This window comes from Capricornis sumatraensis, chromosome 16 (genome assembly GCF_032405125.1).
Source record: "Capricornis sumatraensis isolate serow.1 chromosome 16, serow.2, whole genome shotgun sequence".
Taxonomy (NCBI): Eukaryota; Metazoa; Chordata; class Mammalia; order Artiodactyla; family Bovidae; genus Capricornis; species Capricornis sumatraensis.
In genome coordinates, this window is record NC_091084.1 from 7,260,418 (window position 1) to 7,284,993 (window position 24,576).

At 37.1% G+C, this 24,576-nt stretch overlaps 1 protein-coding gene across 1 annotated transcript in view; it reads right to left on the reverse strand.

Moving 5' to 3' along the window:
- The window catches only part of DYNC2H1 (dynein cytoplasmic 2 heavy chain 1), a 388,661-nt gene that overhangs the window by 86,753 nt on the left and 277,332 nt on the right, over positions 1 to 24,576 (reverse strand). Inside the window, exons 83-84 of the mRNA XM_068988126.1 lie at positions 15,326 to 15,442; positions 2,510 to 2,719 (exon numbers count right to left, since the gene is read on the reverse strand). Coding sequence (XP_068844227.1) covers positions 2,510 to 2,719; positions 15,326 to 15,442 — 327 coding nt within the window. The remainder of the gene's footprint in view (positions 1 to 2,509; positions 2,720 to 15,325; positions 15,443 to 24,576) is intronic.

The window sequence follows — 24,576 nt, forward strand, 5'->3', positions numbered from 1 at the left end:
TTAAGTGACCTGTCCAAAGTCACACAGCTATTAAACGGCAGAACAGAATGAAACAGGCAGACCTATTCTGGAAGCCACATTCCTAGCTTCTTTATTACATTATATTTACATGAAAATATTCTTATTTCCTGTAACATTTAATACAAACTCTTTTCTTTGGCTTTAAAGACCTCAGAAATCTGATGTAACCTTAGTTTTACTACACTTCGTGGTATATCAGTTCCACTGGACTTACTGTTCTCTTCTACACAAGTCATGTTCTTCCAGCATCACTAGTCTCCTCTTACTCTTGATGCAACTGTAACTGTCTATATCATACATTTTACCCATATACAGCATGTAGTTGGATTTAAAGATATACACTCTCATGAATATTTATATTTTCACAAATAAATTTAAATTCATTTACATTTACTTTGACAATCAGACTTGTCTAGATTCAAATCCTGACTGTGTAAATTACTCATTGTGTGACTGGTTAAATTATTTAATGCTCCTCTGCCCCAGGTTCCTCACAGTAAAATGGAGCTAACATAGCACCATCTCATACTGTTAATGTGGTGATTAAATGAGTTAATTAATGTAATTTTAAAGTTCTTAGAACACTTTGCCACTGGTTCCTTCACTGTGTCATGAAGCTTTCATGATTTATAATATATCTACTTTAAACTGGAAACAAATTAGTTACAATTTGTCATACAGAACAGTACTACACCACTCTGATAACCACAAACGATTAATAGAGATAGTAATCTACACACACACACAAAAACAATGCAAAGCTGAGACTCTTTTTTCCAGGGTAAAGAAAAGAGGAACATACAGTTGCTACGTGTTTTTTTGAAATATTTTTTTAAATTTATTTAATTTATTGATTTCTTATGTTCAATTTTTGGGGCCATACCCTGTGGCATGCAAGATCTTATTAGGATCAAACTTGCCCCCATTTCAGCAGAAGTGGGGAGTTGTAACCACTGGATCTCCAAGAAAGCCCCTGGAATAGATCTTTTTATATATGTGAATAAAGAATATTAAGATGGGCCGAAAATACATATGTTGAAACCCTAAACCCTGCTATCATGGTCCTGAAGCTAAGGTCTGGGAGAGGTAATTAGGTCACATGGGTGAGGTCTGGGGGAGGTAACTGAGTTGTAAGAGTGCATGGAGACTTCATGATGGAATTAGTGTCCTCAGAAGGAGAGACAGGAGAGAGTTTGCATTTTCTCTCATTCCTCTATGCCCTGTGAGGACACAGCAAGAAGACAGCCATCAGCAAATTAGGAAGCAGGTCTCACCAGACGCCAGCTCTAACAGTAATTCAGTCTTCAACTTTCCAGCCTCCAGAATTGTGAGAAATAAATATTTGTTGTTTAAGCCATCCATTCTATGTTAATTTGTTATAGTAGCCTGAATTAAAACAGAAATCTTTTTTATGTTAGGGAGTGAGGTACAGGCAGGTCTAGGAAGCCTATCTTTTATTTTCAAACACAGAAGACTTTTAGGTTGACTATCATTTTCTCTATATTGAGGGTAAACAGCAGGAAAAAAAAAAAAAACACATACATACATTTTTTTCTTTCTAAATTCCTATAGAGCCCTAGTGACATCTTTTCCAAATGCCAGGTTCTGCAAAGTTTATATTCTCCAAATTAGCTAAAGTGAATCTACATAAGATACTCTAAATGCTTTGTTTTTATCCAAGAGATATGAAATAACATGGATTTTAATGTCATTTATAATGGTCCCATTATTCATCAAGAGATGTGTTGATTTCCTTTTCCTCTGCTTATGGTGTTTCTATTTGGTAAGTATCCTTCCCTTACTTGTAGTATATGAATTACAGATGGAGCAGAATCTCTCCCCAGATTCTGGGAGATGCATTTGGCTTAAGCCCCAGCCAGTGAGACCTCCGCACAAACTGCCCACAGAACTAGTAAAGGACTAGGCACGAAACGCAAGCCATTCAATTTGAAGCAAAGTTAATCCCAAGATTTTTGCTTGAGTTGCCAGGAAACGGGTACTCTCTCTTGGACTTAGACAACGTAAGGCTTGAACTCCTGGGAGACCACCATGTGTAGACGACCCATCCAAAAGTGAAGTTGTATGGAAGATGCATACACACACATACACACAGACACACACACTATGACTATAGAGGTTGATAAATAACACAAGCTGAGATCCTAATGACAATTTTAAGCTGCATCAAGCTGATTTAATGTGGCTACCCTTGGATCCTTCAGTTACAACAGCCAATTATGTGACTTAAGCTAGTTTACCCTGGAGAAGGGAAAAGCCACCCACGCCAGTATACTGGCCTGGAGAATTCCATGGACTGTATAATCCATGGGGTCACAGAGTCGGACACAACTGAGAGACCTTCACACTAAGCTACTTTAACTTGGATATTCTGTTACTGTAAATTGTAAGACTTCTAACAAAGGTATACAAGATGGAGGAGTCATTTACATTAATGAAAATAAAACACATATATTTAATATTGGCTTACCTTTTGGTTTAATAAAGCACTTGCCAATTTTTGTACTTCTGAACTCAATAAGGTGGTTCCTCTGATGACTTTGCTGAGAGCAGCAAGAGACTGATGGACACTCTGTACTAAGCGGATGGCGTTAAATTGTTCAAGAATGATGAAGGATAATATTGGAGATCCTTGTCGATCATTAGGAGGCAACAATTTCTGATGAATCAGGTTTGAATTCTAAAAGAATAATGTATCATGTAATATTTGCTGAAAAGTAACACAAATGTATCAAAACATTCAAAAGTTATTTAAACCTTTTATCGGTATACTTGTTTTGAAATACTCTCTTATGAATGGTCAAATTTATTAAACCCATAAATACATAGGAAAAGAATTCTGGACTTCACCAACTTAAATGGGGTGAGAGTGGGAACTGAAAACGCAGCAGCTGATACAAGCTGCAAAGTGTAAGAACAGCACGCTGTAAGCCAATGCAGAGAGAGCAGCATGGCTAAACTACCACTCGATCGCTACAAGGAAAGCAGAAGAAATCATGGCTTTGAAAAATATGCAAGCAAATACTTACTTCAATTTGAAAATTACCTGTATGTAAACTTTAAAAAGTACATTAAAGATCTGTACCAGTGAATATTGTATCTTAGTATTTATTTCTACATCTACACTCTAAGAGAGGCTCTGATACATGGAACTTGGGGCTTCTCAAATTGTTAAAAAAAAAAGTCAAGGAATCCCAGCCGTATCTAAACAGTCTACATAGCTAAGGAAAAAAAAAAAATCACCTCATTAGTATTCTAAAAGTGTCAAAAACCTGTCAAAGAGACAGCACTGGGAAGTCTGCACCCTTACCTACTGTCCATTTTCCTGACTTCCTCTGTATGTTCTGCTTACAGTCCTAATGAAGGGTCCCCTCTTCTTGTTCTAGTGGTTGTCACATTCCCATATTCTATGAGAGCACTGTCTGTTTTTCATGTTTTTGGTATGATGATTTAATATCATAATATGCAAATCAAGTCATTAAATAACTATGAAATAAATTATACTGGCATGAAGTCATTCCTGAAAATAGATTCAGGCTATGAGTTCAAATTTAGGCATTTTATTTGTATTAATAGTACATTTAAAATATTAAAGCTGTTGGAATCATCTTTGATAGACAAAAAAATGCACATATGTGCCTATAAAAGTACACAGTGGTGAACTCTAAATCTAGAAGAGAAAAAAAGTATATTATTAAAATTAACTATAAATATTATCCCCTAGATTGGAACTGGCATAAGGCAGTGGCACCCCACTCCAGTACTCTTGCTTGGAAAATCCCATGGACGGAGGAGCCTGGAAGGCTGCAGTCCATGGCGTCACTGAGGGTCAGACACGATTGAGCGACTTCACTTTCACTTTTCACTTTCATGCATTGGAGAAGGAAATGGCAACCCACTCCAGTGTTCTTGCCTGGAGAATCCCAGGGACGGGGGAGCCTGGTGGGCTGCCGTCTATGGGGTCGCACGGAGTCGGACACGACTGAAGTGACTTAGCAGTAGCAGATTGGAATTATTTGAACCACGGCATGACATAAATAATACTTAACACACCTCCAACCTTAATCAAGTTATAAAACTGACATAAAATTTGGATTATAGACTTTCCATAATTCCTCATATTAAAAACCATTCCTGGAAGTGAATAATATGTGGTACTTAAATCTTTATCAATCTTACACTAAGACTGACAAAGATTCAGTTCAGTTCAGTCACTCAGTCATGTCCAAAACTGCAATCCCATGGACAGCAGCATGCCAGGCCTCCCTGTCCATCACCAACTCCCAGAGCTTGTTCTAACTCATGTCCATCGAGTCGGTGATGCCATCCAACCATCTCATCCTCTTTCGTCCCCTTCTGCTTTCACCTTCAATCTTTCACAGCATCAGGACTCTTTTCCAATGAGTCAAATCTTCGCATCAGGTGGCTAAAGTATTGGAGTTTCAGCTTCAGCATCAGTCCTTCCAATAAACATTCAGACTGATCTCCTTTAGGATGGACCGGCTTGATCTTGTATTTCAAGGGACTCTCAAGGGTCTTCTCCAACACCACAGTTCAAAAGCATCAATTCTTCAGTGCTCAGCTTTCTTTATAGTCCAACTCTCACATCCATACATGACTACTGGAAAAACCATAGCTTTTACTATATTGACCTTTGTCAGCAAAGAAATGTCTCTGCTTTTTAATATGCTTCCTAGGTTGGTCACAGCTTTTCTTCCAAGGAGCAAGCATCTTTTAATTTCATAGCTGCAATCACCATCTGCAGTGATTTTGGAGCCCAAGAAAATAAAAGTCTGTCACAGTTTCCATTGTTTCCCCATCTATTTGCCATGAAGTGATGGGACCGGATGCTATGATCTTAATTTTTTGAATGCTGAGCTTTAAGCTGACTTTTTCACTCTCCTCTTTCAGTTTCATCAAGAGCCTCTTGGTAAAGATTACTGAATAATAACTTAGTTTATAGATTTTTATCCATCCTATTAAACTGATTAGTCAAATTTGCACTGTCCACACTGTTACTTTATAGAAGAACACACAAAAAGGGAATCTCAGATCACTCAAACAAGATTCCATTTATTTATGATGCAAGAAAATAGAAAACTTAGTGTACTGAACTTTTTAAAAAGTTGATTTAAGAGAGTACCTGCCAAAACTACTTAAAATTGAGAGTTCAGATAAGAAGTATGATCTAGAGACATGCAGTAAGTGTAAAATACCAACTGAATTTCAAAGACTTAATATGAAAAAAAGGACGTGAAATACCACATTAATTAATAATTTTATATTGATCACCTGTTGAAATGCTAATATTTTGAATATATCAGGTTAAATAAAATATATTATCAATTTTATTTCTTCATACTTATTTGAACATGGCTACTAGAAAATTTAAAATTACAACTATGGCATCTATTTGTGTTTTACATTATATTTCTATTGTATAGTGTTGGTCTAGAAACTATCAAGTAAAATGATATAAGTTCAGGAATAAGAACAGAAGAACATGGGAGAAAACAGCACACAGTGGGGTCTTAAAAAAAGTATTTGATTAATAAAAGATGAAAAAAATTATGAAAAAAATTAACAGTAAGAAGCCCCAAAGTGATATAAATTGTGATAAATGAATGACTGAGAGAAATACAGCAGAAGACATCAAAGAATATTATATTTTATAACAATTCATTTCCTACAAGCCTTCATAAACCTTTATTAAAAAATTAATACAACTTTAACTATAAAAATATAGGTATTTTATACATTCTGAAAGAGTTAAGTATAGAGATTTATAGCAGTAGAAACACGTTAAAGTGTTACATTAATCTTAAAACAACCTCAAATTAAGTATTATTTATAATTCAAGTAGCTAAAATTGCCATGAACAAATTACATCACTGTAAAACATTTTTCAATGAAACTATCTAGGGATGGCAGTCATAGCTTTAGTAAGTTGATTATAAGAAAAACCTTTTTATGAACAAATATAATTGGTTGAATCATGTACTTTGGAAGGACATCTTTGACATTTTAAAGTTCATCTTATCATTAAAAAACTAAGTGTTCATAGGATATCATTATCTAATTATGAAGCTGCTGGAGAAGAAATTATTGTGGATTTTTAAAAACTTAACTATAAAGCAAGAAATATCTTTTGGGCAAGAAAAAAACTAGTCTAATTTTGGTACAATTCATGTATTAATCCAGAATTTTTGTGTGTTTTTTTTCAGAATTTTTGTGTTTTAACTAGAATAGTTTCTAAAGCGAGATACTAATTTAGACATAAGTAAAACAGATGACACATAGAAGTACTATTCTCTCTGTTTTTTCTTTTAACAATTAAAGCTTTTTGAAAATGATTCCTTCTCAGAAAGAATTTTTTCCACTAAAGGAAATTCAAGCAATGAGTAAAGGTTAGCAAGTTTTTCTATAAAGATTCAGATAGCAAATGTCAGACTTTGTGGGACATAAATCTCTGTTATAACAAAGCAACTCTGGCTGTTACAGTGTAAATTTAGCAACACACAATATATAAACAAACAGGCATGGATGACTTTCAATAAATCTGTATTTATAGAAACTGGCGACAGTTTAGATTTGGCCCATTTGCTGTAGTTTGCCAACCACTCAGGTACACTACCACTTATTCAAAGCATTATGGGGATTCACATATTCCTCTAGATAACATCATAGTCCCTTCCAGATCTGCAGTTCAATGAAATTAGTAAGATGTGAACTGTAGTTTCTATGTGTGTATTTACCCATGACTCATTGAATAATAATCAACAATTGGACAGAAGTATTTTTCCTCTTGTCATATGATCATGTCTTTGTTGAAGATATATTTTTTATGATAAGATACTAAAAGACTTAGCACAGTCATTTTAAAAAGTGAAAACGTAAGTGAGAGACATCAGAAAGAAAGGTGGGGTGGCTTGGAGTTACAGAAAAGGGAGCAATATCTTCATTTCCATGTGGCAGAAATTCTACTATGCCCTCCAGTAATCCTTCATTCCACTTCAGATAATAATTTCCTAATATCTCTCTGGGAAGAAACAAACTTTCCGAACTCTAAGTCCAAATGGTTCTGGTAGAGCTGACTCTGGTATATGACTTGTGTGCACACTAGGTCCCTTCAGTTGTGTCCAACATTTTGTGACCCAATGGACTATAGTTCACCAGGCCCCTCTGTCCATGGATTTCTCCAGGCAACAACACTGGAGTGGGTTGCCATTTCCTTCTCCAGGGGATCTTCCTGACCCAGGGATCGAACCTGGGTCTCCCACATTACAGGCAGAATCTTTACCATCTGAACCACCAACTTCTTTAGAAGTTAACTAATCAGAGCATTCCATTCCTGACCATAGTCACTGGTTGAGAGATGGGCAGATTACCAGAGATAATAAAACTTAGTAAGAATCTTGCCTGCATCTTCTGATAAACAGATAACTCTTCCTTTTCACTACATTTGAACTGAAGAGATCATGAAGTAGAGAACCAATGCAGTCATTTTTTGACAATAAACAGAGAGGCTGTATAAAAACAGGAGCACACACATGCATACACATATATCATACCAGTTTCAGTGCAGCATCAGCCCTTTCAGAATATACATACCATGTATATTATAATAATTGTATATATGTGTGTGTATATGTATATATATATGGGTATATATATAATGCCTCCCTGGTGGCACTAGTGCTGAAGAAACCACCTGCAACGCAGGAGATGTAAGAGATAAAGGTTCAATCCCTGGGTTGAGAAGATTCCCTGGAGAAGGGCATGGTAACCCACTCCAGTATTCATGCTTGGACAATCCCGTAGACAGAGGAGCCTAGCAGGATATGGTCCATAGTGTCACAGAGAGTCGGACATGACTGAAGCAACTTAGCACAATACACACACACACACACATACATATATGTGTGTGCATGTGTGTGGTGGGACTTCGCTGGTGGCTCAGTAGTAAAGAATCCACCTGCCAATGCAGATAAAAGATGTGGGTTCAATCCCTGGGTTAGGAAGATCCTCTGGAGAAGAAAATGGCAACCCACTCCAGGATTCTTGCCTGGGAAATCCCATGGACAGAGAAGTCTGGAGAGCTACAGTCCATGGGACTGCAAAGAGCTGGACATGACTTAGTGACTAAGCAACAACAACAGCTATATATATATATAAAGAGAGAGAGAGAGAGAGAGAGAGAGGGAAGGAAAGAGAGAGATGCTGCTGACTAGCAGAGCCAGTAGGGTCAATGCCGAAAGACAGAAGAGGGGAGTACTTTGAGTTGCTACACTGAAGCTGATACTGTAAGCTATTATACCTTTCTAGAAGAAAAACTGAAATGAAGCTAGTGAGTGCTAATAGAAAGAAGCTTTTGTATTAAATACAAATTACTAATTTTACATGCCTGAGAATTTCATAACTTTTACTTATAATACTGTGATATTAATATACACCAAACACAGTACCCCTAGGGGGACAAGTACAGGATTGACAGCCATCACTCAACAGGACCTTTAGATCTGTCTGTATCTCTTGGGTTTCTAATAGAAAGTCATTATTCATTTATAACTTGGGTATGTAAAACAAAATGGCAATTAAAAAAAAACATGGATTAATATAGAAATGGCATATTAATAAAACCACATTTATTTCTAGGGAAGAACTTTAATAGGCTATCTGCTCCATAACTCCCACTCCAGTATTCTTGCCTGGAGAATCCCTTGGACAGAGGAGCCTGGTAGGCTGCTGTCCACAGGGTCACACAGAGTCAGACATGACTGAAGTGACTTAGCATGCATGCATGCATTGGAGAAGGAAATGGCAACCCACTCCAGTACTCTTGCCTGGAGAATCCCAGGGGCAGAGTAGCCTGGTGGGCTGCCGTCTATGGGGTCGCAAAGAGTCGGACACAACTGAAGCCACTTAGCAGCAGCAGCAGCAGCTCCATAACTTGGTTAGAGGAATGATTCTGCTGCTCTGTCAAACTACCAAGAAAAGAGGTAATTCAATAGCATAAATTCTTCCTGGGTTTGGAAGATCCCCTGGAGAAGAGCATGGCAACCCACTCCAGTATTCTTTCCTGAAGAAACCCCATGGACTGAGGAGTCTGGTGGGGCTACAGCGTCCATAGGGTCACACAGAGTCTGACACGACTGAGCTAAACACACAGCAGAATAACAGAGTAATAACAAAATCTCAATTTAAAAGATCTACACAGATCATGATATTTAAATGGAAAAATGAATAACATTCAAGAATGCTACTATGTGCCAGGCACATCATGAATTTCATATGGAGTTTTTTTTAACAGTTTCAGCAATATAAAGAAAGAGAGTAAGAAGAGCAGATTATGAAGAATGTTAAGAAATGTCACAAATTTGAAAACTTATACCTGTTTACAGGAAACACTAGAGCACATTTTATAAAATGGACCCACAATGAATAGTTTATCTTTCCTTCCATGTCATCCTTAAAAATGGTGTATATATTTTCCTGACAGTGGAATGCTTTTTGGCATTCTTGTGTGTTCAACTAACTGTTAGAAACACAATAAATACAACAGCATAAAATGCTTCTGTGTATGTATTCGTGTGCAAGTGTGTTGCTTAAAAGTTTGAGAAGTGACCAACTGTTCTAATATAGTGAGCAAACTGGTTCATAATTTTAAGACTAAAAGGAACAGTCAGCATTTCAACAGTCAGTGCAGATATTCACTGAGAAAAAAAAAAAAAACTTTGAAGTGCAACATTGCATAATATTACTTAACAGAAAAAGAGAGTCTACAAAGCATAATCACTTAAGAGACACACGTTAACTTACAATGTTTTCAAAATCAGAAGCAGATTTTCAGCTTCTGTTTTTAGCAGAGTTAAGATACTGCTGAAAACAACTAAATATGTTGAGTAAAATAGTAAAGCAACGTCTTAAATACACTCAATTACAACTATGATCTGAGAAGAGATAAATAATTATTCAAACAAGTGAGTGTTGGATTTTTAAACTTCATCATTATTGATTTCATCCTGAATGTTAACACAAAGTTAACATTAGAGATTATTTATCAGCTCACAGCAAATAATGTGCTGCTCCTACACCTTTGCTCCAGGTCTTACCTTTGGGGTGACTGAATGACAGCCAGATCAGTTATCCTATGCAAGCAGCCACACACTCAGTGAGCAAGGTGTGCAAAGGATGGGTGAAGAGGTCATTCTCTGCTTATAAAGAGGAAGAAGGACGCTGCTATGTTCCCCTCCAAAGAGGATGTCCTAGGAAATCTAACCAACCCTGTAGTATGTAAATAAAACTCTCTTCTGGAGCCAAATGGTCTACTTGTTACTCAGTCGCTCAGTCATGTCTGACTATGCTATCCAATGGACTGCAGTACCCCAGGCTTCCCTGTTCTTTGCTGTCACCGGAGTTTGCTCAAACATGTCCATTGAGTTGATGATGGCATCTCATCCTCTGCTGCCCCCTTCTCCTCTTGCCCTCAATATTTCTCAGCATCAGGGCTTTTCTAATGAGTCAGTTCTTCACATCAGGTGGCCAAAGTATTGGAGCTGCAGCTTCAGCATCAGTCCTTCCAATGAATATTCAGGACTGATTTCCTTTAGGATGGACTGAGTGGATCTCCTTGCAGTCCAATGGACTCTCAAGAGTGTTCTCCAACATCACAGTTCAAAAGCATCAATTCTTCAGTGCTCAGCTTTCTTTATAGTCCAACTCTCACATCCATACATGACTACTGGAAAAACCACAGCTTGGACTATACAGACCTTTGTCAGCAAAGTGATGTCTCTTGTTTTTTAATATGCTGTCTAGGTTGGTCACAGCTTTTCTTCCAAGGAGCAAGCGTCTTTTAATTTCATGGCTCAGTCACCATCTGCCCCAGTTATTTTGGGAACCAAGAAAATAAAGTCTGTCACTGTTTCTGTTTTTTCCCCATCTATTTGCCATGAAGCGATGGCACCAAATGCCATGATCTTAGTTTTCTGAATGTTGAGTTATAAGCCAGCTTTTTTTACTCTCCTCTTTAGTTCCTCTTCACTTTCTGCCATTAGGGTGGTGTCATGTGAATATCTGAGATTATCAGTATTTCTCCCAACAATCTTGATTCCATCCTGTGTTTCATCCAGCCTGGATTTTGCATGATGTACTGTACATACAAGTTAAATAAGCAGGGTGACAATATACAGCCTTGACAGACTCCTTTCCCAATGTTGAGCCCATCCATTGTTCCATGTTTGATTCTAAATGTTGCTTCTCGACCTGCATACAGTTTTCTCAGGAGGCAAGTAATGTGGTTCAGTATTCCCATCTCTTTAAGAATTTTCCACAGTTGGTTGTGATCCACACAATGATCTAGAGATGTTTCCAAGTTTGGGCTTTATCCTTCTGTCATGGAAATACCTATGAAGATAATGCTCTAGTCTTGCCAGTGCACTGAGGCTTAGAAGAAATTTACAGCTGTCACATATGTTGCTCTCAGAGAGATAATACAAGTTTTATTATCCTTTTTGAATACAGCACGTAGCTACATAAATAGTTACAAAGTTAATTTCCATAGTATATGAAGAGTCACGTAAGGCTGGGTTTTTTTTTTTATGAGAATACAAGACATCCAGAAAGGTTTGTATTTCTCCATACTAAGAATGAGAGAGTAGCAAACAAGCCACTGAAGTTCAAAGACACTGGTGAACCTGAGCTTTGGTATTCATATACATGGCTTGGGAGACCAGGGATAATGTCCAATATCCACTCAAGGTGGAGAGGTAAAAATGATACATCCAAAAAACGTGAAACCCCAAATGATTACATCCTCGATAGAAGACTGAAATAGAAACCACTTGCCTTCCACCCATCACTTGTGTCTCAGGGACTACAGGAAAACTGCCTACATTGAAATCTGGTACTAACTGGAGTGGGGAGTTTATGTGTCGGAATCTCTTGTCAAAAAATAGCCACAATCAAAACATTAATGTTAGTTTGTGTGCACTCCCTTGGAATTTCCAATAAATTTCAAGAAGAAACTTTAATTTATATGGTTCCAAACTAGTGCTATCGCCAAGTATTTGAAAGAAGCATGATCCTTATCTTAACACAAACCAAAGCCTACTCCTACACTCTAAAGTGAAAAGGAGCCTGGCGGGCTACTGTCCATGGAGGTCACAGTCAGACATGACTGGGCGACATGACTTTCACTTTTTCTACTCCAAATAAGAGAACACCTATTCCTCAGTGCCCAATCTTAACTTGCTTAGTTTAAAATATGATTTTTATGGGAATTATTATGCAAATGATAAGTCTATACTACAGAAACATGAAGAGGGAAATGAGTAACAGCTGAGCAGGCTTCTGGAAGCTGCTGGGACTTTACCTGCCCATCCCTGGTTTAGCATAGCCAGGAGATTCCAGTAGAATGAAACAGCATTTGGAAAGTCCTCATAGACAGAACCACTGAGGTCTGCCTGTCAGGCTTACAGGTTAGGTTGGATATGGAGCCATGTTGTGGAAAACAATTTTCTTTAGGAAAATTAACGTAATAATCTGAAATATGACTTCGAGGATGGACATATTATAAGGAGAGTCAAATTTGTTGTTTTCTGCAATAATATGTATGAGAAAGAATAAAAGCCTCAATTATGGCAATAGCGTTAGGAAGGAAATGGGAGAGATAAAAAAATAAAACATTATAACAGGATGAAGCACAAGATATTTGAAAGATTAATTTGACTATAATATATTATATGAATATAATATAATAACAACTATCTTTTAATGAATCTATAGTTATCTTACAAATAAAACAAAATGACATTTTAAAAGTTATGCTCCCACTGCTGGGCATACACACTGAGGAAACCAGAACTGAAAGAGACATGTGTACCCCAATGTTCATTGCAGCACTGTTTATAATAGCCAGGACATGGAAACAACCTAGATGTCCATCAGCAGATGAATGGATAACAAAGCTGTGGTACATATACACAATGGAGTATTACTCAGCGATAAAAAAGAATACATTTGAATCAGTTCTAATGAGATGGATGAAACTGGAGCCGATTATACAGAGTGAAGTAAGCCAGAAAGAAAAACACCAATACAGTATACTAACACATATATATGGAATTTAGAAAGATGGTAAGGATAACCCTGTATGTGAGACAGCAAAAGAGATACAGATGTATAAAACGGACTTTTGGACTCTGAGGGAGGAGGAGAGGGCGGGATGATTAGGGAGAATGGCATTGAAACATGTATATTATCATGTAAGAAATGAATTGCCAGTCTATGTTCGATATAGGATACGGGATGCTTGGGGCTGGTGCACGGGGATGACCTGGAGAGATGATATGGGGTGGGAGGTGGGAGGGGGATTCAGGATTGGGAACTCATGTACACCCATGGCAGATTCATGTCAATGTATGGCAAAACCAATACAGTATTGTAAAGTAAAATATAGTAAAAATAAAAATTAAAAAAAAAAAAAGTTATGCTTGGTTCTGGACAAAATGGGCAACATATCTCCCACTTCTGCATTCTGTCTTGGACAAAACAAGAGGACAACGAACCCAGAAAATGGCACAAAAAGAATGGAAAACATCTGGGAGACAGAAAGGGTTTGGGTAACAGCCAAGTAGAGAATATAGTAACCTATGGCTGAGGGCTGGATGCATGGGTGGGGTCAAGCTAGGAGAATTCTGGGTTGCAAACTTATCTTTTCATGTTTCCCTGGAAAGAATACTGCTCACCATCTTACCATTTCAGGGCTGAAAATAGCAGTATTAAGCACCCACCAATGACAGCACAGTATTCGATATTTCATAGCATGCAGCCCAGCTATGTGAGGAATACACTGAAAAAGGTATAGCTGGGAAGGCTGGCTTTTAGAATTCCAAGTTCTCAGAGTATCAAACAGAATGGATGCAAAACAAAACAAAATCCACACCTGTATTTAATGTGGTGAAATTTAGGGAAAATAGAGACAAAATATTCTGCTGCTGCTGCTGCTAAGTCGCTTCAGTCGTGTCTGACTCTGTGTGACCCCACAGACGGCAGCCCACCAGGCTCCCCTGTCCCGGGGATTCTCCAGGCAAGAACACTGGAGTGGGTTGCCATTTCCTTCTCCAATGCATCAAAGTGAAAAGTAAAAGTGAAGTTGCTCAGTCATGTCTGACTCTTAGCGATCCCATGGACTGCAGCCCACCAGGCTCCTCCGATCATGGGATTTTCCAGGCCAAGAGTCTGGAGTGGCGTGCCATTGCCTTCTCTGTGGGCAAAAAGCTAATGAGTTACAAAGAAATAAGAATCAGATTAACAGCAAATTTCCTCAATAAATTTGTATAAATTTGATTTTAATGTATAAGCAAGGGTTGGTTTAAGAAAAAAAGGTTAAAGAATAATAACTTCAATATGAACTGATACGAAGAATGGAAATCAGGGCCATGACTTCATGGTCAGGAATCTGTGCGATGAGGTTACCTGTATGCCTCAGGCACTAGTGGAGAGCCTGGGTTTGGAACACCAAGGGATGCAATGTATCTTTTCACTCTCTAATTCTTCCTCAAGCTTTATCAATCTGACGGTTTAAATAAAGTGGCAATTCCAGTTAGCTGAGGTCATTATTTATTCAGACTCCCAACAATCACCAATTGTTGACACTAAGAATAACTTGAAAACTAAGACTTGAGGGTTTGAAATTTTATAGGTTCTGAAATAAGCCTAATTTGACTTCCCTTATTGGAGAAGGCTATCGATATATAAACATTTTTATAGCATTACTAAACATATGAGTTGTAAAATTATATTTTTTAATTTCAGAAAGTAAGTCCTTATTCAATTAGAATAGTAACCATTAATACTGTAATGGTTTTGCCTAGTGAGCAAGCAACCATCTATAATCTATAACTGTTCTGCAATATAGAAATAATTCTAGTCGATGAATTGCTTTTTCTTAGCACTTGGATTCCTTTGAAAATTTTCACATTTAAGAGAAGTCATTGACTTTACAGAAAGAGGGAAGAGAAGACAAAGTGTGAACAAAATATGTATCAGCCACAGAGGATGTCACAGTACATTACCAGGATAAGACAAATTACACTGGTGACACTACTTCTTGGGCTGATGTACTTCTATTACTATTATCTCCTTCATCTTTTTCCAAGATACTGCATACATTAAGGGCACATCAATACCAAAATTTACCAACATATTTGGAGATAAAACTGGAAAAAGAAAAGGATATGGAGGAAAATAGAAAAAAACAAAGGAAGAATGTTCCACTACTGACCTGATTTAATTTCTTCCAGAGATTGAGGACAGGAGAAAGTTCATTAGACCAGATTTCTCTATCAAATTTGCAACCAGCTGTTACAGATCTGCCTAAGATCTTCAACTGTGAAATAACCTGAATGAAGAAAATAAAAAGCAATAAATGAACACGACCATTCAGTAGGACACAAAAACAGCCATATTTAACTTATAAAGACTATGTGTGTGTGTGTGTGTATATATATATATATATTTATGTACATATTATAATGACTTTTCATTTGAAAAGCTACTTCTTTAGTTAGACCCATTCTTAATAACCTCTTTGCTCACTTCTGAAATAAAAATATTTTTCAATTGGAATGATTTAAATTGCATAACCTCAAAATACTGATATAATTTTTTGAAAAGATGAAATGACAGAAAAGATAGTAAATAGTATGAAAGTGAAGTGAAAGCGTTAGTCGCTCAGCTGTGTCCTACTTTTCATGACCCCATGGACTGTAGTCCATCAGACTCCTCTGTCCATGGAATTCTCCAGGCAACAATACTGCAGAGGGTAGGCATTCCCTTCTCTAGGGGATCTTTCAAATCCAGGGATGGAACCAGGGTCTCCTGCATTGCAGGTAGATTCTTCACCATCTGAGCCACCAGGGAAGCCCAATAAACAGTATAGCAAACTATGAAATAGTAAAACAATTTTAAGTAACTGTTGGTACTCATTACAATAAATCTAAGCTTTTAGGATTCTATATTGATTTTAAGTTGCCATCTCAATGTTTCTTCTATATATAAGACTCAAATGAAAGAAGTTATAGATCAATTAGTAAAAATCAAGCAAAATAAATTCTTTCCTACTTAGGGCTTTCACTTCTGTGAAAGGTGTCTGATGGCTCAGACAGTGAAGAATCTGCCTGCAATGCAGGAGACCAGGGTTCAATCCCTGGGTGGGGAAGATTCCTTGGAGAAAGGAATGGCTACATACTCTAGTATTCTTGCCTGGAAAATGCCATGGACCGAGGAGCCTCCTGGGGTTGCAAAGAGTCAGACGCAACTGAGCAACTTTCACTTTACTTTACTTCTGTAACTTTCAAGTTATCAGCTTCTCTGTCACCATTCTCTGGAGAAGAAAATAGCCGCCCACTCCAGCATTCCTGTCTGGAGAATCCCATGGACAGACCATGGGGTCACAAAGAGTTGGACTCAACTGAGCGACTAACACACACACACAACCTCATTCTCATCAAAATCAATTCACTCACATTTTCTTTTCAACATAGTGTATAATGGCTTCCATTTCAATAATATCAATGTCTTCTTAATCATTTACTAAGAATGATCCAGGATATCACTGAGTATTCTATATATTATATTACAGACATTAGACTAGGTGTATAAAATCAATTAAGTATCTTTTGATGGTTTTTCATAAATATTTCAACTTAATATTAAAACTGTGCTAGCTCATTGCTTATCTGACAGAAACAAAATAAATCCCCAAATCCAAACTATATGTTTCCTAAGCTAATATTTTATACATCAACATTTGCAGGGTATCAACTAATTTTTCTGTTTTACTTTTTGAGAGATATAAGCTGTTTTTCCTTTTTAACAGATTCTGAGGGTTCTTATACTATTAAAGTTCACAATAAAATAAGGACCATATATCTTTCAAAATAAATGAACTAATTAACTGATAAACATACAGATTCCTGCTGTTAAACTCAAGTCCCTTCTAGAGTTTTTTATTGATTCTCTAATCTAGAAAAAATTGTGGTGATTCATTGTTTCATTTTCTTTGTTTTTCTGATAAATTATTTTCATTTGCTCTAGCTGAACCCTACAACAGCATCTAATTCATCAGCTCTGCTAGACCACAAACATCACTAGTTGGTAGTCAGAAGAAGTGCTATTTTGACTCTGGTAACAACTGCTATCACCTATTTGTGTTTAAAATTTGTCAAACATGACAGAAAACAAAATAAGAATGCAAAGAGATGTCTAAAGGAAAAAAGGTTCAAGTATTTTTCTACACATGATGTTTTTTACAGTTGATGTTAAAAACTATTTTAAAATAAAATGTTTACCAGCCCAAAAAGGTTTTCTTCCCAGAAAAATAACATATGAGCACTGTTATGAAAAGCAGATTTATATTTCATTTTCTTTGTTTTTCTGATAAGTTATTTTCATTTGCTCTAGCTGAACCCTACAACAGCATCTAATTCATCAGCTATGCTAGAAAAAAAACACAATTATAATCTTTACTAAACAAATAGTAATGAAAAGGGATTTCAAATGCATAATAAAAATATTGTATAATGAGGATGGGGTTATAACTTGTAACAATGGATCATCTTTTGTTTTTATAAAATCTGACACATTTATCTTTTTACAAAGTACAGATGATAAAATATCTTTTCAATACTCATGTGTTAAACCAATTAAAAATATTTTTTTCAATGATAATCCTTTAAAATGGTGTCAAAGGGAATGAAATTTCCCACGAAAAGCACATCACTTCTTCCATATGCTAACCATACTGCACAGCTTGCACCATGCCCCTGGCACACTCCAGGGCAGCGGCAACACTGTAGGGCCCGCAGGAGGCACCGCCACTGCTCTCCATCAGCACTCACTAAAAACGATGAGAGACACCTAGGGAACACCTAGGCTTCTCCTGAGCAGCTGTGTCTTTATTGCAGTATACTAAATCTTACAATTTTATTTTTCCTTTCTTTTTGATGTTGTAAAGCACACAGGAGAATTTCTAATCTAACAACAGCTTTACAGAACCTGAGAGTATGAGTTGTTGTTTGTCTTCTTTTGGCATAAACTATTTCCCTAGTTCTCTTTTCCTAATTTTCTCTTTGATTTCCTCAACTGTTAATTTTACACAAATAGATTATTTTTATTTCTGTAAGTCACCTCCAGTAAGGTCCTTCTTGGAATGAGAAAGACTATAGAGTTTACAAATGAATGCTCATTCTCAAATTACAGGTGAGAAAATGGATTGTCAAACAAATTAAGCAAATTACATGTTTGTCTCGGGGTATACGGCAGTAGATTAAATACCTGGAGAAAATTTTATAACAGTGCAATTTAAAATTATGCATAAATAAAAATATTAGCAACAAAAAATCTTTTAAATTTTATCACTAAAATGCAAGGAAAATTGAGTTTGGAAAGCGTTAAATCGTAGGGCCAAAGAGGCAGAGCAGACCTAGAGACCTGGTGGGCTCTTAAGCTGGCATATGCCCTTGTCTATCTGCCTAAGGGGCCTACAGCTTGGTCGGTTTGTCTGTTTACTTTTTACTGTGAACTATTTTTAGATTTATATAAAAGTGGCAAAAATAGTACAGAAAGTTCCAATTATACAGTTAACCCCTAATGATAGCAACATCTTACATAATCACAATATAATTAACAAAACCAGGAAATTAACACTGTACCATACTATTAACTAATCTACTACAAACTATGTTCGAATTTTACCAGTTTTCCCACAGATTTCCTATTATTCTCTCAGGAAAATAACACATTGCATTTAGCTGTTATTTATCATAGTCTCACCCAAAACTGTGACAGTCATTCTTTTTCCTTCTGACCTTGACACTTTTGAAAAACATTGGTCAATTACTTTGTAAAATGTCCCTCATTGAGTTCATAAGGTTCAAATTTTCAAAGAGAGAAAACAGAACTCCAGAACTTTCAATAAAAGTACTCAATAGGCTAGTTAGAAAACAAACTGCCTTGCAGAGGGAAAGAGCAGGGACACTTGCTGTTTGTTACCTTGGCTTTTGGGTGATAATGTGATATGTCTAAATACAGTGATCAAAATTCAAACTACACACCATACACTGCAATCATGAAAATTCTACAAATCAAAACTGATAGAACTACAGTGAATGAGATTCATAGAGGAAAATTAAAACAGAAACCACTTATGTTCAAACAGAAGCAATACTGAAAACCAAGCCAAACATAACAGCTTATAAAGTTGAGAATGTAGATGGAAGAAAAAAGTAAGACTATAATTAATAACATAGAAAACAGATATAAAAGAGATCAGGTTTTTTAAAGTAACTAAAATTATAAGACTTCTAACTAGATTGATATATAGCTACATGATAAAACAAGAGAAGGGAAAAATGTATTTAAAATTCTAAATTTACAAGGAATATAATTAGACATGTTGTGTAGCGTGATCCAAGATGGGACGGGTCATGGAGGAAAGTTCTGACAAAAGCTGGTCCTCTGGAGAAGGGAATGGTAAACCACTTTAGTATTACTTGCCTTGAGAACCCCATGAACAGCATGAAAAAGAAAAAAGATATGATACAAAGATGAACTCCCCAGGCGAGTAGGTGCCCAATATGCTACTGCGGAAGACTGGAGAAGTAACTACAAAAAGAATGAAGAGTCAGAGCCAAAGTGATAACAATGCCCAGTTGTGAATGTGACTGGTGTGGAAATAAAAGTCTGACACTGTAAAGAGTAATACTGCATAGGAACCTTGTATGTTAGGTCCATGAATCAAGGTAAATTGGAAGTGCTCCAACAGGAGATGGCAAGAGTGAACATCAACATTTTAGGAATCAGTGAACTAAAATGGACCGGATTGCTTGAATTTAATTCAGATGACCATTATATCTTCTACTGTGGGCAAAAATCCCTTAGAAGAAATGGAGCAGCCCTCATAGTCATCAAAGGAGTTCAAAAAAGGACCTGGCTACAATGTCAAAAATGACAGAATGATCTCTGTTCGTTTCCAAGGAAAACCATTTAAAATCACAGTAATCCAAGTCTATGCCCCAACCACTAATGAAGCTGAACAAAGAAGCTGAACGATTCTATGAAGACCTACAAGACTTTCTAGAATTAACACCAAAAAAGATGTCCTTTTCATTATAGGGGACTGGAATGTAAAAGAAGGAAGTCAAGAGATACCTGAAGTAACAGACAAGTTTGGCCTTGGAGTACAAAATGCAGCAGGGCAAAGAGTAACAGAGTTTTCCAAGAGAACGCACTGGTCACAGCAAACACCCTCTTCCAACAACACAAGAGAAGACTATACACATGGACATCATCAGAGGGTCAGTACAGAAATAAGACTGATTATATTCTTTGCAGCCAAAGATGGAGAAGCTCTATGCTGCTGCTGCTGCTGCTAAGTCACGTCAGTTATGTCCGACTCTGTGCGACCCCATAGACAGAAGCCCACCAGGCTCCCCCGACCCTGGGATTCTCCAGGCAAGAACACTGGAGTGGGTTGCCATTTCCTTCTCCAATGCATGAAAGTGAAAAGTGAAGTCACTCATTCGTGTCTGACTCTTAGTGACCCCATGAACTGCAGCCTACCAGGCTCCTCCGCCCATGGGATTTTCCAGGCAAGAGTACTGGAGTGGGATGCCATTGCCTTCTCCGGGAGAAGCTCTATACAGTTAGCAAAAACAAGACCAGGAGCTGACTGTGGTCCAGATCATGAACTCCTTATTGCCAAATTCAGATGTAAGTTGAAGAAATCAGGGAAAATCATTAGACCATTCAGGTTGACCAAAATCAAATCCTTTATGATTATACAGTGGAAATGACCAACAGATTCAAGGTATGAGATCTGCTACAGAGTGCCTGAAGAACTATGGACTGAGAGGTTCGTGACATTGTATAGGAGGCAGTGATCAAGACCATCCCCAAGAAAAAGAAATGCAAAAATGCAGGCAAAATGGTTGTCTGAGGAGGCCTTACAAATATCTGAGAAAAGAAGAGAAGCTAAAGGCAAAGGAAAAAAGGAAAGAAATACTCATTCGAATGCAGAGTTCCAAAGAATAGCAGGGAGAGATAAGAAAGCCTTCCTCAGTAATCAAAGCAAGGAAATAGAGGAAAACAACAGAATGGAAAAGACTAGAGATCTCTTCAAGAAAATTAGAGACACCAAGGGAACATCTCATGCAAGGATGGGCACAATAAAGGACAGAAATGGTATGGATCTAGCAGAAGCAGAAGATACTAAGAAAAGGTGGCAAGAATACACAGAAGAACTATACAAGATGGTTGGATGGCATCACCGACTCGATGGATATGAGTTTGAGCAGGCTCTGGGATTTGGTGATGAACAGCCTGGCATGCTGCAGTTCATAGGGTCATAGGGTCACAAAGTGTCAAACATGAATCAGTGACTGAATGGAACTGATCTGCACAAAAATATCTAGTAATCCCAAAACACGCTAAAAGCAATTAAATGTATACATATCAGAAAGAAAAATAGCTAAATCATCTTTTCTTCCAATGACAATTTACAGAAAAAGAATTCATAATACATTTCATATAATGTGTAACATTTTATATGCATACATTATATTTTTCTATTTGTATTTGAAATAAACATAAATTCATTAAATAATATTATTTTTTAAATTTCAGCTCAAGTATTATTAATATTTCCTTTTTCAATAGCTATTTGGGTGCCCGTAAAAGTTTACTTAGTCCATATTCTCTCTTCACTCGCTCCCTGACATTGTCATCTTCCCTCTGGGTGCCTGGCTAGGTACAATATGTTTCACTGTGTTACCAAAAATATCAGGATGTAAGAAATTATATTAAATCTTGCTACATACTGTAAAAGGAAAACAGCAGACTAAGCTGTTATAGTGAGATATAGGAGAAAATCCAGAGGTTTATCTTTCTAATGTTAAAAAATGGAAGATAAAAAAAAAATTTTTTTTAAAATGCAAGATAAAGGGTGGAGAATCCTTTCTCTATGCCCCTCTTGTGCTCAATAATAATATTTATGCCAGTCACATCCAAGCCCAAACTGTAATTTATGTTGGTGATTTGACAGATAAGATTGCACTGAAGATCAAAAGTGAAATGTGCAGGCAATCTACCATATCAAGTACTCATATCACCATTTTTCTCTCATATTTCTAAGCAATATGATATTTAAAGCCTGAAAATGAATAGGAGGAGATCATCTAGCTTTTTCAATTTTAACAAGCAAATTAAGAATGAATTTCTCATCAAAAGACGTTTAAGTTTTACTAAAACTAGTGAATATATCAGTTTTTAAATACTGAGGTATATATTATTTGAAGTGATAGCCTGAACACTTCAGTATAAATCATAGATATTGATGTTTCATGTATATCTCTGGTTAATATTAAATAACTCAAATCTGGAATTAATCATTAGACTATATGAAATGTTTGGAACCATCTCTGCCTTGTGGAGATATATATAATCATGATGTTTCGTAGAGTGATAATTTTTTGTATAATCATAAATTTTCATATAATTAGTGGCTCTAACAATCCAACTTGCTAGGAGTAAAATTGTACTTTGTTATTTTTTAGACAGACACAGAATATATGAATGCTTTACATGACATATACATACCTATATACACAGATATAAAAGACTTCATGTTTCCTAATATTTTCATATATTATGAAAAATTTATAAACTGACATTTAAAAACAGTTTGGCAGTTAATTAAAAAGTAAACATATACGTATCATATGATCCAGCCATTCATTCCCAAGTATTTGTCCAAGGAAAATAAAAGCATGTGCTCACAGAAAACATAAAAGGTTCAAATGTTCAAAACTTAACTTAATCTTAGTAGCCTCAAACTGGAAACAATATAATGTCTTTCAAGAAGTGAATGAATAAGCAAGATGTAGTATATCCATACGATGGTGTGCTGCTGCTGCTAAGTCACTTCAGCCGTGTCCAACCCCATAAACGGCAGCCCACCAGGATCCCCCGTCCCTGGGATTCTCCAGGCAAGAACACTGGAGTGGGTTGCCATTTCCTTCTCCAATGCATGAAAGTGAAAAGAGAAAGTGAAGTCACTCAGTCATGTCCAACTCCTAGCAAAACCCATGGACTGCAGCCTACCAGGCTCCTCCATCCATGGGATTTTCCAGGCAAGAGTACTGGAATGGGTTGCCATGGCCTTCTCTGTACGATGGTCTACTAATCAGCAATTTAAAAACCCATGGTCCCAATAAGAACACACAGATGAATCTTAGAGTAATAATGTTGAATGAGAAAGAAACTAAACCAAAAAGAGTACTTAACTCTTACTCTTATATCAAACTCTAGAAAATGCAAACTTCACTCAAACTGACAAAACAGAAATCAGAGTTGCCTGGGATAGGAGAGGGAAGAGAAGACAAAGGGACTGTAAACTGTGAGGGAAAACTTTGGGGGTGATGGAAATGTTTGCTATATTGTGATGCTCTCACAATGCAACAATGCCAAACTTCATCAAATCATAAAAACCAAACATGTGCAGTTCATTAAATTAACCACCATGAATTACACACCCTCTTCAAACAACACAAGAGAAGACTCTACACATGGACATCACCAGATGGTCAATACTGAAATAGGACTGATTATATTCTTTCGGCCAAAAGTGGAGAAGCTCTATACAGTCAGCAAAAACAAGACCAGGAGATGACTGTGGGTCAGATCATGAACTTCTTATTGACAAATTCAGACTTAAATTGAAGAAAGTAGGAAAAACCACTAGACCATTCAGTTCAGTTCAGTTCAGTTGAGTAGCTCAGTCATGTCCGATTCGTTGAGACCCCATGAATCGCAGCACACCAGGCCTCCCTGTCCATCACCAACTCCCGGAGTTCACTCAAACTCACGCCCATTGAGTCAGTGATGCCATCCAGCCGTCTCATCCTCTGTCGTCCCCTTCTCCTTCTGCCCCCAATCCCTCCCAGCATCAGAGTCTTTTCCACTGAGTCAACTCTTTGCATGAGGTGGCCAAACTACTGGAGTCTCAGCTTTAGCATCATTCCTTCCAAAGATCACCCAGGGCTGATCTCCTTTAGAATGGACTGGTTGGATCTTCTTGCAGTCCATGGGACTCTCAAGAGTCTTCTCCAACACCACAGTTTAAAAGCATCAATTCTTTGGTGCTCACCTTTCTTCACAGTCCAACTCTCACATCCATACATGACCACTGGGAAAACCATAGCCTTGATTAGATGGGCCTTTGTTGGCAAAGTAATGTCTCTGCTTTTGAATATGCTATCTAGTTTGGTCATAACATTTCTTCCAAGGAGTAAGCCTCTATTAATTTCATGGCTGCAGTCACCATCTGCAGTGGTTTTGGAGCCCCAAAATATAAAAACTGATACTATTTCCCCGTCTATCTCCCATGAAGTGATGAGACCAGATGCTACGATCTTCGTCTTCTGAATGTTGAGCTTTAAGCCAACTTTTTCACTCTCCTCTTTTACTCTCATCAAG